General features: G+C 39.9%; 1 protein-coding gene across 1 annotated transcript; it reads right to left on the reverse strand.

Annotated features, from left to right (window-relative positions):
• Positions 1-12,014: 12,014 nt before the first annotated feature.
• Positions 12,015-15,144, reverse strand: LOC113290764. The gene is made up of 6 exons (XM_026540346.1): positions 14,764-15,144; positions 14,045-14,599; positions 13,583-13,949; positions 13,350-13,471; positions 12,925-13,235; positions 12,015-12,393 (listed from the first exon to the last, which is right to left on the reverse strand). The coding sequence occupies exons 1-6, from the start codon at positions 15,142-15,144 to the stop codon at positions 12,015-12,017; spliced, it is 2,115 nt and encodes a 704-aa protein (XP_026396131.1).
• Between the last annotated feature and the right edge of the window lie 1,090 nt (positions 15,145-16,234).

Below are 16,234 nucleotides of genomic sequence, written 5' to 3' on the forward strand. Positions count from 1 at the left end.
TGTTGCACATGTTCATAGGATCGGGTCCCCTTATTGCTATAAACCTTGCTGCACCTCATACAAGGATCGGTTCCCCTTTGTGATGTATTGCACCTCTTACTAGGATCGGTTCCCGTTTCTCATATTTGGTCAGACATAAAATTACAAACCCGATCATACTATCTCAGGTGATTACGTAAGACCGGTTTCACTAATAAAAGTCATACCGATACATAAGTCAGGCCTTTGTGAATAGTTCTACCAAGAACACAACAAGTCGTGAATGGTTATACTCAATCACACATATTGGTTGTTCATAAGATATGCAATGAATAACAAAACCAATAACGTCTGGCGATTTCCTTTTCGATTCACAAACAAGTATGAACTTACTTCTTTAGAACACATGTAAAACATTGTTCCATAGGATGGAATCCTCACCTCATGCCCATACATAATCACAGTAGCATTCGAATGATTATGGCGATGTCTTATCTACAAAGTTTAATGGTTAAGCAATAAACCTCGTATTGTATTCCTTAATACTATGTCTATCTAGAGTTCAAATATACTTCGCAGTTTTGTTTTCAATATGCACGACTTGAAAGATACGTTAGGGAATGAAAAAGTTCAAGTCAAATATCACTAACCTCAAGTGGAAGGATGATTGTTGTCGTTGTAGCTCCTTGCTTCTTTACATCTTCAAGTATTCGCAATATCTGTAGTGTCTCATTATCCTAATACTTTCAAGCTAACTTATACGAAGTTGACTCTAGTACATAATCAATCGACTCTTAACATGAGTTTTGATTCACTAAAATATGACAACCAAACTTGACATACCAGCGCTTGGTGGGTTCAACCGAGCTATGCTCTAACACAATTAGTGGTTACAAACTAGACGTGTTACAAGAGGAGTCGAAATCTCAGAAATCTGAGTATATCAGCTCAAAACATGAATCAATTCATCGCTCAATCCCGGATACTTCGTATCAAGATAGTAGTATTATTTTCTTTCATGAAGAAGCTAGGACGTCTCTTTTTATTAAAAGAGTTCCCCTTTACAGTAATATTAATTATCTGCAGAAAATGCCTTTTATAAGTTGGAAAACAAGAAATCACAAACTCATCTTTTTTTGGGATCTCTTGAAGTTCCATGATAGTCTTATAAAGACAGTTCCTTAGGTGTCTCTCGCTACTAGAAAATGTGAAACTTTTTGGAAAGAAACCCTCTCTTTGTGTCATGGTGTGCAAAGTTATGTTCTTGTGAACTGCGGGAAAAAGTGTTGTTTAGCCTTGCTTCGAACATCCTTGTACATAGTTCTACAATAACTCACAAAATAAACGAGCCCCTGCTTCACACGTGCAGTTCACGAACTCTAAACTCATATGAATAAATATTGTTCCAGTTCGAACATATCCGGTTTGAGTTCCACCGTTTGTCACATTAAAAGAGAAAAAATTTCTCTTCGTTCTCTTCACCTTCTCTTTTCACAGTTCGAGTACGATTGAGAAACCCATCTGTTCATGTACCCTTTTTTTTCTCATCCTTCTCTTTTCATAACCAATTTTTGATTGGTTTGTACCATTAGAACCAGAAGAAGCTTTTGCATGTTGGGTCAAGAAAGATTCTTACTTTGCTTACCGGTTTTGAACTCCACCATCAACAACAGTTCACGAACCAAGTAAGTTGTTCATCCTCTCTGTTGTGTTTTTGTTCAAAAAATGGCTTCTAGGAAAAGTTTAAGCCGTGGTGAAATTTCAAGTTCTTAACCCAATCGAAACTTAGATAGTGATAATGAGTTTGAATATGATGAAATTTTCTTAGACGTTTTACAACCTTTTTATGACCCTGCTCTTCAAATTAGCTTCACTAGTCTTCTTGCTAGGAATAAATATGTCAAGTTTCTTAAAGGGAAGTTTGTCATAGAAAGGGTTTATGATCGTAATGTTAGCGAACCTGAGTTTCACCAGTTTATGAACCAACATGAGTAGGGTTATATTCATGATGGTATTGGGTCTTCTTATCCTGAGATGACTTGCCAGTTTATGCTAACCTGCATGCTGCCAACAAAGTCAGTTGTTGCTTCAAGACAATGGCTGGAGGGATAACATTTGAGGTAAATCGTGAAGTGATTGCATACTTGTTGAACTTATCACTTGATCGCTCATTTGAAACCTGAGAATCACAGACAAACTCAGGGTCAGCTATCCGAATTGCTTCTAAATAGAAGTGAATCGTGGTCTGGGGGTAAGTTTTCTGTTGACAACATTAGCTTTCATTTGAATGTCTTTAGTAAATTAGCTGTTGCAAATATGATTCTAAGTACACTTGATAAGAATCTATGGAGCAGAACCCTTGCTGAGATGGTTTGCTATCTTATCTCGGATGAAGAGATTGAATTATGTGGTCTGATTATTCGTCAGATGATTCACATGGTTTCGCAGAAAAGGAATCTTGGGTTCCCTTGTCTTATTAGTAGAATCTGCAGTGAATTTAAGGTTAAACCTATTGGCACCTGCACTGGTTATGCTTCTCCTCTATCCCAGACAAACATCAACAAGATGAAGAAGCCAGTCACTTCTGAAGACAATCTTCTTAATGAAAGAATCGAGTGCCTACAGGAACAACTAATCTACGTGTTGGGAATTCATCCTGAATTAACTGAACATGTGTGTAAGATTGCTGAGAAATATAATCGCAATCAAGCTTACTTCCTTCTTTTTCTGTTGATAAACTTCTTTTGTTAAGTGATACTCTAAGGGTTGTAATAACTTTTTATTTAGCCTTGAATGTTTTTCTTACTTCATCCTAAAAGTATTACATCCATGAGAAGTTTTAATACTTTTTCAAAAGTTATCTCTATTATGTCATATATGTATTGATAGAAGATAGAATGGACTTTTGACATTACAAAAGTTAAAGCCTTTTGTGTCATTGTTTTGATGGAAGAAAGGATAAAACTTTTGTGTACAAGAATTAAGCCTATTGTATGTCATTGTGCAAATAGTGATGGAAAATAGGATGAATCCTTGTCTATTCCACAGTATTAGTCGATCTCTGATCCACATTTTTGTGCATATACTGTGTTGCTTCGTAAGTTTCCTTTGTTTGAGCATGACCAACTAAATTGATCATTCTCTTATGGTTATTTTAGTTGTTGCTCTGTTAGTTCTCTTATGTCGAGCATGACCAATTGCATTGATCACTTTTGTGGTTAATTTGGTTGTGTATTCCAATTGAATTAATTATGAGTTTTCTTGTGATTAATTTAATTGTGCATTTCGATTGGATTAATCATGAATTATTTTGTGGATAATTCAATTGAATACTAAGGATTTAAATTCATGTTTTCATGTGATTTGATTTTGTCCAAAGAAATCATTCTTTTCTTGTGAAAGTAAGGTCGCATTTGTTGTTCCTTCGGGGATGACATATTATGGGGGAGAGTTCATATTGAACTTGTGTTTAATTGCCAAATATTTGTGGGGAGTGCAGCTGCGGAATATTAAGGGTTATCTTGTATCTTTATTAACTCCTTGATGAATGCATTTAGCTTCGGCTTTATGATGTCATCTAAATAAGTTGGTATGGTATTCTCTTTTAGTCATGAAGTATCTCCGTGGAAATTTAATGAGGATCCCACTAGTTTTCGTACCTTTGACAATTTATATTTACAAAAGGGGGGAGAATTAATGTGTAGTGTGATATCACCATAGTATTGTTGTCAAATTTGTGATACAATTGGACTTTGATGTTGTTTAATAATACTATGACATTGTATAACAATGATTGAGAGCATATTGTTTTCTCATTGTTATAGCTACGGATCTTCAGCAACTATGATGCTGAACTTACAACCTTTGGGATTATGGAATACTTGGAAGTGACGAAGATTTCGAGTCACATTGAAGATGCCAAGGATATCAAGCATATGGATGGGAAGCTATAATTTTTATCTATTTTGTAATCCATATGTATTGATAGTTTTGTCACTAAAATTGACAAAGGGGGAGATTGTTAGAGCATTGCTCGGTCGAACTCGCATGCGTTGCTATCTCAAGCATGTTTTTCAATGTTAGTGATCAAAACTATAAGTCTTGATTTCTAGCCTATTTATAGATGTCTCGGACTAGGATATAGATAGTGTAGCTGAGCTTATATCTATCGGCGTTCATCTCTTGAAGACGAAGAAATACTAAGGGGAGCTTGTGGAACTTCTTCGACAAAAAGGTATGTGGAGACTTGAACTCATCTATCACTTGGAAAGTATATTTCTACTATCTCTTATATTGAGACATAAGTCATGTTATAATATAGTTTTCTCTATACACATTTGACATTTCGAGCTGAGTATATCTCGCTTACATATTTCTCGAAATATGAGTTAGTAAGCTTTCGCTTCGAACAAGTTCATCTTATATCATGATAAAATTTCCGAGTAACATCTTACATGGTTTGTGTGATAGAATCATTTGATGTAGGCTTGGAATGTTTCGATAATGATTATTTCAATATCTTAAAAATGGCTTTGATACTAATAGTGTGTGAAAACGGCTATTGTCATTATAGAAGAATGTTTCAACGATTGAAATAAAGAGTTGGGGATGTAACCATCTTTGGATATAAGCATGTATAGTGTGTTCGCATATTAGTGTATAAATCCATAAACCGAGAACCAAGAGTATGCATATGTTGTATACAAAATTGGTGAAGGAGACAAGATAAGTTCGATCTAACGGTTGAAAGATATTAGCTTGGTTGAATCAGTTTTTTCATATAACGGTGAATATTGAAGGTAACTTGGATTGAAAATCCTGATTTGAAAACTATTTAAAGGAGAACTCTAGCAACTGGGAAACCTAATCCCCACACCTCCTGTGTGTTACTAGTTTCATAACTAGATTCGATTCTCCTTTAATCTTAGGTTTCTTCTCGAGACCCTGTAGGTTAAAAACTTGAAGACTTCATTAGGATTGTGAAGCCAGACCCAACTATTATCTTTGTAGTTGCGTGATCTGATATTGTTGTTTGTATCGTGTTGAGTGCAATTGAAATAATTGGCTCGAGATTTTATATCTCCGATAGGCAAGATACAAAAGTAATCACAAACACTTCGTCTTATCGTTTGTGATTCCACTAACTTGTTTCGCTAGTCGATTAAGTTTATTGTGAGGTGATTGATAATTCTAGGTTGTTCTTCGGGAATATAAGTCCGGGTTATCAATTGGTTCCTGTTCACCTTGGGTATTTCTGTGGGAGACAGAATTATTCAATCCTATAGACTTTTCTGTGTGAGACATATTTGTCTATCAACTCTTCGACTTTGGGTCGTAACAACTCTTGGTTGTGGGTGAGATTAGCTAAGGGAATCAAGTGTGTAGTATCCTGCTGGGATCAGAGACGTAAGGAGCGCAAATGTACCTTGAATCAGTGTGAGATTGATTAGGGTTCAACTACAGTACAGTCCGAAGTTAATTGGTAGTAGCCTAGTGTTTGTAGCGGCTTAATACAGTGTGGTGTTCAATCTGGACTAGGTCCCGGGGTTTTTCTGCATTTGCAGTTTCCTCGTTAACAAAATTCTGGTGTCTGTGTTATTTCTTTTCCGCATTATATTTTTTTGTATAATTGAAATATCACGGGTTGTCCGTTAAGATCAATCAAGTAGAATATCCAACCTTGGGTTGTTGATTTACATTGATTGACACTTGAACATTGGTCTTTGTTACCGTTCAAGTTACTCCTCTTATTCAATTGGGCTCGCAGATTTCTATTTGCTGATTGCGGATTGAATTAAGAGTTAGAGATATTAAACTCTTTGATATACTTTATTCTAGATTGAGTCTGACTGTCTAGTTGATTCTCTAGAAAGTGTATTGGAGTAAGTCCTCTCAGATCGGCAAACGAATTGTTGGGTGTGGTTGTTAGACCCCCGCATTTTCATGAGATACCAAGGCATGTAACCCGGAATTGCCTCATCATCAGTTTTCAATCGACCATCCATACCATATCCATTGAACCTTCTGTTATCCCAATATTTACATGATGGTAAAGGGGCATGAATAATATAAATATCATTATCAAATGAATTGGCTTTCTTTGGATCTATTTTAAACTCCTTGTGCTCCGCTGGGAGTTTTTTTTATGTATCCGCATTGTCTTGCGATTCTCGTCGGGTTGTACATTACATATCCTCTTGGGTGAAACAAAGGCCCGAAATAATGAGCTTGATCTTCGCAGCTAACCATCTTCCCTTTTCCTTTGGCCAAACCCCCTTGTAAGGGTCAAGAACAACATCTTTCGTCGTCAAGTTATCCAACTGGCGTCTCAACTTTAGATAAACCGCATCTTGGTCCTTTTCCTTACTCATGTAGATGTGCATGTCTCCATAAAATTTACCATCCCATTCCTTGTTCTCAAAAGCCCTTACAACAAATATTGGGAAGTGAAAATATATCCATGCCTGCAGAAAATCCATGTTCCCTCCAATTTGGTTCTTGTCATCTCTGGAAGCCTTTCTCAACTCGTTGAACGAGTGTGCAAGGATGGCAGTGCCCCAAGAGTATTTTTGGATCTTGTAAAATGGTTGAAACAACTGAATAAAGTTGGCGTTCACACGGGCACCGAAAATGTCGGGAAAGATAAAAGATCCTAGGACGTAGAGGACATACGCATTGGTTGTGGCGAAGATACGTTCCTTGGTCACCTCTTTTACCTCTGCACGAAGTTTCTTTGTTCCACTGAAGAGTGCCCTCAACTTCGAGAGATGGAATATCCTCAGCTTCACTTTGCCTACTAGAATTTGTTACTTGGTCATCTCCTCATCCCATTGGAACACTTCCTTGGTGAACGCGTAAATCTTGTCCCAATCAAGCTCTTTCACGTACTCTTTGTGTGTCACGGCTTTACCATCTATGCTTAGCCCGGTAATGAACTTCTTATTATATGGAGTTATCGTCATTTCGCCAAACGGAAGATGCAAAGTATCTGTTTCCCTGTAATATCTCTCGGCAAAAGAGGAACAAAGCGGTTTGTCGTAACCAAGATCCAAATTCTCGACCGCAGGCAACATCCCCGTAGATTTTACTAAATCGATTACTTCATCAACTTCTCCAATGGTTGATTCTATTCCTTGCAGTGGCCAATTCCCCATCATACTCACTGACGTTCCTGGCTTCATACGACGAACGGCATCCCTGTGATCTTGTAAAACAAAACAAAACCGATGGACAATAATCAAAACACTACACGGATAATAAGTTTTATATTACATATCATAAGGTTTAGATAGTTATTATGGTATGGCATACGACCGCGGCCCAACTATCTTTGTACCCCCATAACACCCGTCCCCCATCACCGGGTAACCCTTTCACATGATCATTAGGGCCGCGAGGAAACATCTTATCTGGGTCGGGCATGTGGTCCCCTTTTTTCTTCTTTGGTCTATCTTTCTTACCATTTGTCTTACCTTGTTCTTGAGCGTCTCCTCCTTGGACTTGTTCTTGAACTTCTCCTATCTCTTTATCACCTTCATCCTCACTTTCTTCTCCATCATCCTCATCCTCACTTTCTTCTCCATCACATTCCTTGCCACCACTTTCTTTTCCATCACCTTCCTTGCCACCACTTTCTTCTTCATTGATCTCCTTGCCACCAGTTTCTTCTTTATTGATCTCATCATCACCAGTTTCTTCTTCAGCAACTTCTCTATCACCACCTCCTTCTTCAGTAAGTGTATCAGAATCAGATTTTTCTTGTGCTAGTTGCTCCGCTTGAGGTGGTGGGTCATTGATGTGGATCGCTTTGGATTTACTCCCCGAGCCCCTTCGGTGGGAAGCATTTAAATGTTGACCACCGTCTCGACGAGGTCTCAAACTCTGAGGAGAATCCAAATCATTTTTCCTCTTATATTTCTTTTCGGCTTGACGTTGTTGCTTTCCCTTGTTTGGCCTGTAAAATACGGAGATAAACGACAAACAACAATGGAATTCAATGCATATTTTTGAATCCAAGGTTTACAATCGGTTTACTCGATATACATATAAAGACCGATTCCTAACATAACACATCTACAATCGGTTTATATAAGTGTTAATGTAATCCGATTCTAACAGGAAAAAGTTACATAAACATTGGGCATTCTTTTTTACAACGATTGGTTTACTCAATATTATTATAAAACCCGATTGTAACATTACACATCAACAATCGGATTTTATATATGCAAATGAAATCGGATTATGGCTAAGCAGTGGCTACACAATCGGGCTATGTGGACACATATGTAATCCGATCCTAACGAAAAAAAGTTACAGAAAAACGGTTATCCCAACAGTTATACAATCGGTCTATGTGGGTATTAACATTGACCGATTATGGTTCAAATTTCTCGAACCAGAAAACACATGCAGGGCAATCGGTCTTTGTGGGCATGAACAACAACAGATTCCTAATATAATCGGTTCACAAATACATGAACATAGTCCGATTCTGGTAAATCCAAAAAAAAAATTGATTTCAAAATTTCTAATTTTTGAGCGATTGCATGTTACTAAAACCTAGTTTAGAGGATTGGGTTGATAGAAAAGTACCTGATTCGACCCATTTTCTCCTCTTGTGCGATCAAAGATGGTTAAATTCCTCAACCGTTTTCTCGGTTTTGTTCGAATTGCTTCAACAATTCCGGAATTATTCTCACTAGGAAATTTCATGTTAGTAGGATGCTTCACTGGTGTTGGTTTCGACGACATTTTATAGAAAAAACAAACGATTAATCTTTTTTGGATCGCGGATAATCGACGATGTTTTGATTTCAAAAAAATGAAAAAAGAGGGAGAAGAAGAAGAGAAGAATCGGTTTATGAGGGGATGGAAATGAAAATCTGATTTTGTTTTTAAAGTTTTAAATTGATAGTATTAATATTTTTTAGGGGGTAAATTGGTAGTTTCAACAAATTTAAACACCCCTTATCATTTCCTATCAGATAGATGAAGTAATTTATAGGCCCAAATTAATCACAATAGATCCCAATTTAGCCGGGATAATTATGTTGGTAGCACCACCTGCTTGGTTGCTTCATTTCACGGCTACAAAAATCATCAACTGAAGCAAAAGAATTTTTGTTATTCAAACACCAGGAGGCACGAGAGTTTTAAACAATAATGGGACATGGCGCCGCGAGATTAGAAGATGAAGGGTTAAAGAAATAATAAGGACGTCAAAAAAATTCTCCACCACATTTCATTTGTCGTATTAAAAAATGTACAGGTATCAACTAGGTACGACCAAATGACCAAGGCTATGCTTCAAAGAATAACAAAAAGAACAAAGGGCTTGATAAGGTAGTGTAGCATCATAACAGCAGAAACAAATTGAGTTGGTTTAAATACGACACTAGCACCGATTCGTTTATGGACAATACGACACGAATTAAAATTGAGAGTCGGTGTTTTCATAGTAATCACGGATACGAATTAAACTTAATAGTCGTGTTTGTATGGTAAAATATTTTTCTACCTCAAACACGAATTTAGTGGTGATTTTTTGATGATCGATCCGCTGCTTTTTTCTCTAAGTAAATGGTGTTGGGATACCTGCAAAAAACCTTCCGGTGCTTAAATTAGCATAGATTTTTCACAAATTATTTTAATGGGGAAGATTGCATACCTTTTGAGGTTGAGAACCCCTGTATTTATATGTTATCAATTAGAGCCTTACTCTAATTTCAAGATAAATATAAATTATATTAAATAGGGCATTGATTTTCCCTGCATGCCTCCCTGCATTGATATTCCCTGCATGCCTTCCTGGAATATTCCAGAAACTACTACTAGAGCCATGGAATTAGTTAAGCAAGAGGGTGTAAAGGGTTGGCCCAAACAATTAGGTGTTCAAATGTCAAGCCCAAGAAGAAAGGCAAGCTCAAGCCCACAGTGGGTGTATTAATCCGCAAGGCAAACTAGTGTGGGCTGAAATATCAGCGAGCCAATGGCTCAACTCGGCTAGACTCGGCGAGCCGACTCAGTCCAATCCGGTGGGTGTAAACATCCGCTAGTGCAAACGAGTGAGGTGCAAACATCCATGGCTATGTAGCTATGTTACTCCGAGATACGTAAAATAGGTGTTGTTGCTGCCGGACGAAGTTCTGTCCAGCCACAGGACACCGCAGCCAGACGCTGTCGTCGGGCACCAGCGCCGGATACCACCGCCATAGGCCGGCCCCAGACACCGTCGGGGAGGCCGTCGGGCATGGCAACCGTCAACCTGCTACTGCACCGGTGTCGGGGACGTTGACGCTGCCTGAGAAGATCACCTGACGTCATTGTGACGTCACCTGCTGGCGTCATGCTGACGTAATTGACGGTAGATCTAACAGCATCATAACGGCATTCTGATGAACGTCTGATATTCTTTCCTTGCTGACGCCGTTACCATTACGTTGACGGCGTTAACCATGATGGTATATTATGTGAATATGCTGACGGCGTCACTGGCGTTGACGGAATATTCCTCCCAAAAACAGAATATGTTGACGGCGTTAACGGAATTTTCTTGCCGTCCATGGAATATGTTGTCGACATCATCACTGCTGATGTCATGATGACGTTACTGATTATTAAGTTGCTGATTGACGTGGCAGCTCTTGATTGGCTCGTACCGTTGACCATGTCAAATGTGGCACCGATGACGTGGCACCTGCTTGCCTTAATTTGGATATTTTGCGTGTGGGCTTTTATTTATTGTGCTTGTGAGGCCTAGTTAGCCATACTTGGCTAACAAGAGGAGCCTAGGCCCAATGAACCATATTTTAGCTACTAAGAGGAGTCTTTATTAGGTCCAAGTAAGACCATTTTTTGTTGTGAAACCATCGTGGTCTCCCATTATTAGGCTCAAGCTAACCCACTTGTGGCCCATTTTCTAGTGTAAAATATTATTGTACAAACATCGCCCCCTCTTAATCCATAAATCGTTATGGGTTAAGAAGTTCGGGTTCCCCAATTCTATTGGCAACTGAATTTGCATGATTCTGGATTGTTGCATAAATCTCTCCCAAGCGCGTTGTTATGCAACTCGCCCCCAGGAATGTAATGATTGCGCAAGAGTTTTATATATCTCTCCCCCAAATGGTTGAGGTGATATATATCTCGCTCCCAGAATGTAGTGGGGTCATGCTGCTTGATGCTCTCCCAAGGGTGCACTTCCTTGCTTCATTTAGCTCGCGCATGGAATGAGAAGTTGAGTTTTTCTGCTATCTTGAATTCAAGCAGGGGGCCAATCCTACTATTCAAGATGCGCGCATAGTTGAGATATATACATTTTCACATGCCTGGGAAGGTAAAAATTCGCCACATTTGCTGATGTCCCTTTTGATGGGGATTCACTTGGAAAAAATGCTCGAACTTTGCATTCTCCCTATCTGCGAGGTGTCAGAGATGCTGCTGACAGTAGATTTGAACTGTATTGTTTTGCCATTTAGGACTGACTGCGCAATTGAACGTCTGCAGTAGCTTATAATTAAACACGAACACTTGTGTTGAATACTAAAATAATGTTGAATTAAATTTCTGAATATGAATAACAAGATAAGTACCTATTATCCAACAACAGCTGCCTCATTAAAACCTTTGTGTGGAAAACCCATTGGATAAAACCATCATGAAGGAAAAAGAGTCCAGCACGGCAGGATTTGAACGAAGCTACTCCTGTGCGAAATTAGATAATGATAAAACTTCTTCAAGTGGAATGAATTACATGTCTTTCATGGTTTTGAATCTTGAGTACCATCGAGGTTCCTTAGGTAGTAGGAGCCACGGGATGCCGGCATGTCCACTATGTATGGACCTTCCCAGTTTGCTCTGAGCTTTCCACAGTTTGGTTCCATTGTGGTTGCTCGGGTTTTCTTCAAGACATATTCCCCTGGTTTAAATGACCGCTCTCTGACTTTATGATCATAGCTCATATTGATTGACTGTTGGTATCGAACTAACATCTATAAGGTTGTTTCTCTTTGTTCTTCCAGCAACTCTTTATCCTAAGCCAATATGCTGTCGTTTTTCCCGGATTTGACAGCACGAGTTTTGGTAATCTTGAGATGTACCTCAGTGGGTATGACTACCTCTGCCCCATAAGCCAGTGTGAATGGGGAAAATCCGGTGGATCTTTTTGGGGTTGTTCGATACGACCATAAGACTCCTGGGAACTCTTTTATCCATTTTCCTTTTGCCTTCTCCAGCCTTTTCTTGAGATTGTCCATAATAACGCGATTGGTCGCTTTAGCCTGCCTGTTGCTCTGAGCATAGTAAGGAGATGAGAAATTGTGGCGGATATTCAGGTTCTTGCAAAAGTCTTTGATCACCCCAGAATCGAACTGCTTCCCATTGTCTGATACTATCTCGTTAAGGATTCCAAATCTGCAGACGATTCTCCCATATGAACCTTTTCACATCATGTCTGGTAACGTGTACCAGTGTCACTACTTCGACCCATTTTTTGAAATAATCAGTAGCAGCTAGTACGAATTTAACGCCTCCAGGAGCTTTGGGAAGCGGCCGACGATGTCTAGTCCCCACCTAGTGAATGGCCAGGGACTAAAAACTGGATGAAATTTTTTGGCGGGCCTTTTAGGAATTGGAGCGTGCTCTTGGCATGGCACGCATTTCTGCACGTATTCTTTAGCATATTTCTGCATGTATGGCCAGAAGTATCCCTGGACAATTATCATGTGCGCGAGACTGCGCCCTCCAGAATGGTTGCCACATATTCCTTCATGAGCCTCCGCCAATATCTGTTTCCCTTCTTCGGCTGATATGCGCCGCAAAAATGGCTCCAAAGCTACAGGTTTGCGGTACAGCTATCCCTCGATCTTTGGATATCTCCAAGCATTATTTTTCACTTTTGAAGCGAGATGTTTATCTTCTGGGAGTTTACTGGTTGTCAAATACCGAACATAAGGTTGACGCAAGTCTGAAGTGTTTTCAGCGGGATTGCTTGAATCATCTATCACTGGACTGTCAACATCCATATTGTTGTCAATGTTCTCGGTATCTCCCTGTGCTGATATAGTTTCCCTCCCCCCTCCCCCTCCCCCCACTAGCGTGTTCGAGAGCCAGAACAATTGGCTGTCGGAGATGCTAGGTAACTCTTGAAAATCCACCACAACGAAACGGGTGGTATCAGTATCGACTGCGGAGTATAGGTATGCTAAAGCATCTGCGTGCCTATTTTCCAGCTGTGGTCGTTGCCCAATAAAGAACTGGTCGAATTCATTTTTCAGCTATCTCATATGATCCAAATATAGGGTCATCCTCTCTTCATTGGCTCTGTAGGTCCCCATAAACTGGTTAACTACTAGCATGGAATCATTTACCAGCTTCACGTTCTTCGCATCTAACTGTTTGACAGCCTTTAAACCGATAATTGCTGCCTCATATCCAGCTTCATTGTTTGATGCTTGAAAACCCAATCTGGTCGCTTTCTCGATCCTCGAACCTTCGGGAGTAAGGATGACACATCCAACTCCAGATCCACCAACATTTGATGAACCATCAGTAAATACGGTCCATAATGGTTAAGGTGTATCGACCTCCATTGCGGACTCGCCCCCAGTCTGATCAGTGGCTGACTCTATGACTTTGAACAACTCCTCTTCTCCTCCGCCAACCGTTTCTATGTCATCCACATCAAAATATGCTAGAAGTGCAGCCAGGGCGTGTCCCTTCTCTGCATTTATGTTTTCGTACTTGATTTCATACGCCCCCAGAAAATTTGACCATATGGCTAGTCGGGTGGAATCATCAACACGTTCCAGGATTCTCTTCAGCGGGTATTCTGAGTAGACTATGATCTTCCTCCCTTGGAAATAAGGTTTGAGGCGACGAGATGCATGCAACAGTGCAAGTGCTATCTTCTCAATTTTCTTGTACCGTGTTTCCGCCCCCGTCAAAGATTTACTGACGAAGTAAACAGGCTTTTCATGTGGATACGTAACAAACATCACTGCACTTACAACATTCTCCGTTGCAGCCAGATAAAATCCGATAGGTTGTCCATTTTTGGACTCACCAAAACTGGGGGAGTTGACAAATATTGTTTGATCTCATCGAAATCTTTTCCACACTCATCCGTCCAACCAAAATTCACTGCTTTCTTTAAAACATCAAAGAATGGTTTGAATCGATCCGACGAGCGTGAGATGAAACAATTTAAAGCTACTAATCGTCCCGCTAGCTTCTGGACCTCCTTCTTCGTTCTTGGGGATGACATCTCTCTGATGGCTCTGATTTGCTCTGGATTCGCCTTGATTCCTCTATGCGTCATCAAGTATCCAAGGAACTTTCCCGAGGATAGCCCATATGAACATTTTGCTGGATTGAGCTTCATACGATATTGTCTCAAGATATTAAACGTCTTCTGCAGATCAAGAAAATGCGACTCCTTTTGCTCAGATTTCACTACCATATCGTTGATATATACTTCCATTGTCTTCCCAATCAGATCCTTGAACATATGGTCTACCAAATGCTGGTAGGTCTCCCCTGCGTTCTTTAGCCCAATTGGCATTACAGTATAGCAGTAAACTCCTCTATCGGTCACAAACGCAGTATGCTCTTGATCTTCCTCGAACAAAGGTATTTAGTTATACCCCGAAAAACCGTCCATGAATGACAATCTCCCGTACCCTGAGGTTGCATCCACCAAATCTCTTATCCGTTGTAGCGGGTACGGATCACTCAGACATGCTTTATTCAAATCAGTAAAATTGAGAAAGACACGAATTTTACCATTCTTCTTTGGAACGGGTACGGCATTAGACAAACAGCGGGGATACTGCACTGTCGAATAAAGCCTGCTTCCAACAGCTTTTCGACTTCTGCAGTAACTCCATCTTTTTTTCTTTGCGCCATATTCCTAATTTTCTGACGAACTGGATGGAACTTCTCATCGATATTTAGCCTGTGGCAGGCTACATTCGGATCTGTCCCAGGCATCTCAGCAAAACTCCATGCGAAAACGTCGACGTTTGCCCTTAGCAATGTAATCAAACCATCACGTTCATGTGCAGGAAGATCTGCCCCTACGAACGTTTTTTTGTGCTTCCCATCTCCAATCTGGACCTCGATCAGTTTCTCAACTGTTGGGGGTTCAGCTGCGTCCTCTCCCATATATGATTCTGGAGGGAGAGGATTATGTAATTTTTATTTCTGCTCGACTCGCAGAATTTGGTTCCTGCTAACTTCTGAGTTCTTGTACTCATACATAGCACTCTTGTGACACTTGTGGGCGGCCATCTGGTCACTTCTAACTTTCACGACTCCTTCAGGAGTAATAAACTTCAGACATTGATGATATGAGGATGTGACTGCAGCGATCTCATGCAGACAATCTCGTCCCACAATCGCATTATAAGGGGCTCGACATTCAAGCAACAAGAAATTTCCTAAAACGGACTTGTAGGCCACTGTTGTAGGTATCTTGACTTTTCCAATCGCCTTTGTAACTTCGCCACAGAAATCGATAATTGGATTTTCATCCTCTTCGATCAAGTCGTGTGGGAGATTCATATATGAATAGGCTTTTGAAAACAGCACGCTCACTGAGCTTCCTGTATCCACTAGAATCCAGTGTACACGAAACATGCCAATCCAAGCAGTTATAACGATAGCATCATTGTGGGGAGCATATACACCTATCATGTCTGCTTCCGAGAACTCGATCTTTGTGCATCCAAGCTCCCGAATTTCTGCTCCATTTGCACTGACAAATCGATATGATTTGTCAAGTACCATTCTTTTAATTGCCTGAGATTTCTCCTGGTCTCATCTTTCGATGCCCGCCTGGTCATTGAATGGATCCTGGCATGACTGACATTAATCACATGTGCATTAATCACATATGCTGCGCCAAATTGTCCCGAACCTTTACCAAAATCCTTTTTCACGTACTCTTGTAGCTTTCTAGCGTCTATCATTCGCTGGATTTCGACCTGTAAAGAGCGACAATTCTCAGTCTTGTGACCATGATCTTTATGACAATTGCAGTATTTGCTCTTATCACGTTTATCACGTATCTCTGCAGGCAAAGGTCGAGGGGGGCTCATATCCTTGCTTATTTTCTCATACAATTATGTAAGTTGTATGTTCAATGGTTTCAGCTTCATATCATGATATTTATGATATCCAGTTTCCATTCGTTCTCCTTTATTTTTCTCTCGAACTTCACCTCGATCGTTATGTTGCCCGCTCGAACGGTTCT

Source organism: Papaver somniferum, chromosome 6 (assembly GCF_003573695.1).
Source record: "Papaver somniferum cultivar HN1 chromosome 6, ASM357369v1, whole genome shotgun sequence".
Taxonomy (NCBI): Eukaryota; Viridiplantae; Streptophyta; class Magnoliopsida; order Ranunculales; family Papaveraceae; genus Papaver; species Papaver somniferum.

What these genes read in the sequence shown, in the direction of transcription:
- LOC113290764 (XM_026540346.1), bottom strand. Translation starts at nt 15,144, where the DNA reads ATGGGAGAGGACGCAGCTGAACCCCCAACAGTTGAGAAACTGATCGAG. An exon ending in ACCCGTTCCAAAGAAGAATG is followed by an intron (nt 14,600 to 14,763) that starts GTAAAATTCGTG and finishes CCTTTGTTCGAG; the next exon opens with GAAGATCAAGAGCATACTGC. An exon ending in TGTCAACTCCCCCAGTTTTG is followed by an intron (nt 13,950 to 14,044) that starts GTGAGTCCAAAA and finishes CCACATGAAAAG; the next exon opens with CCTGTTTACTTCGTCAGTAA.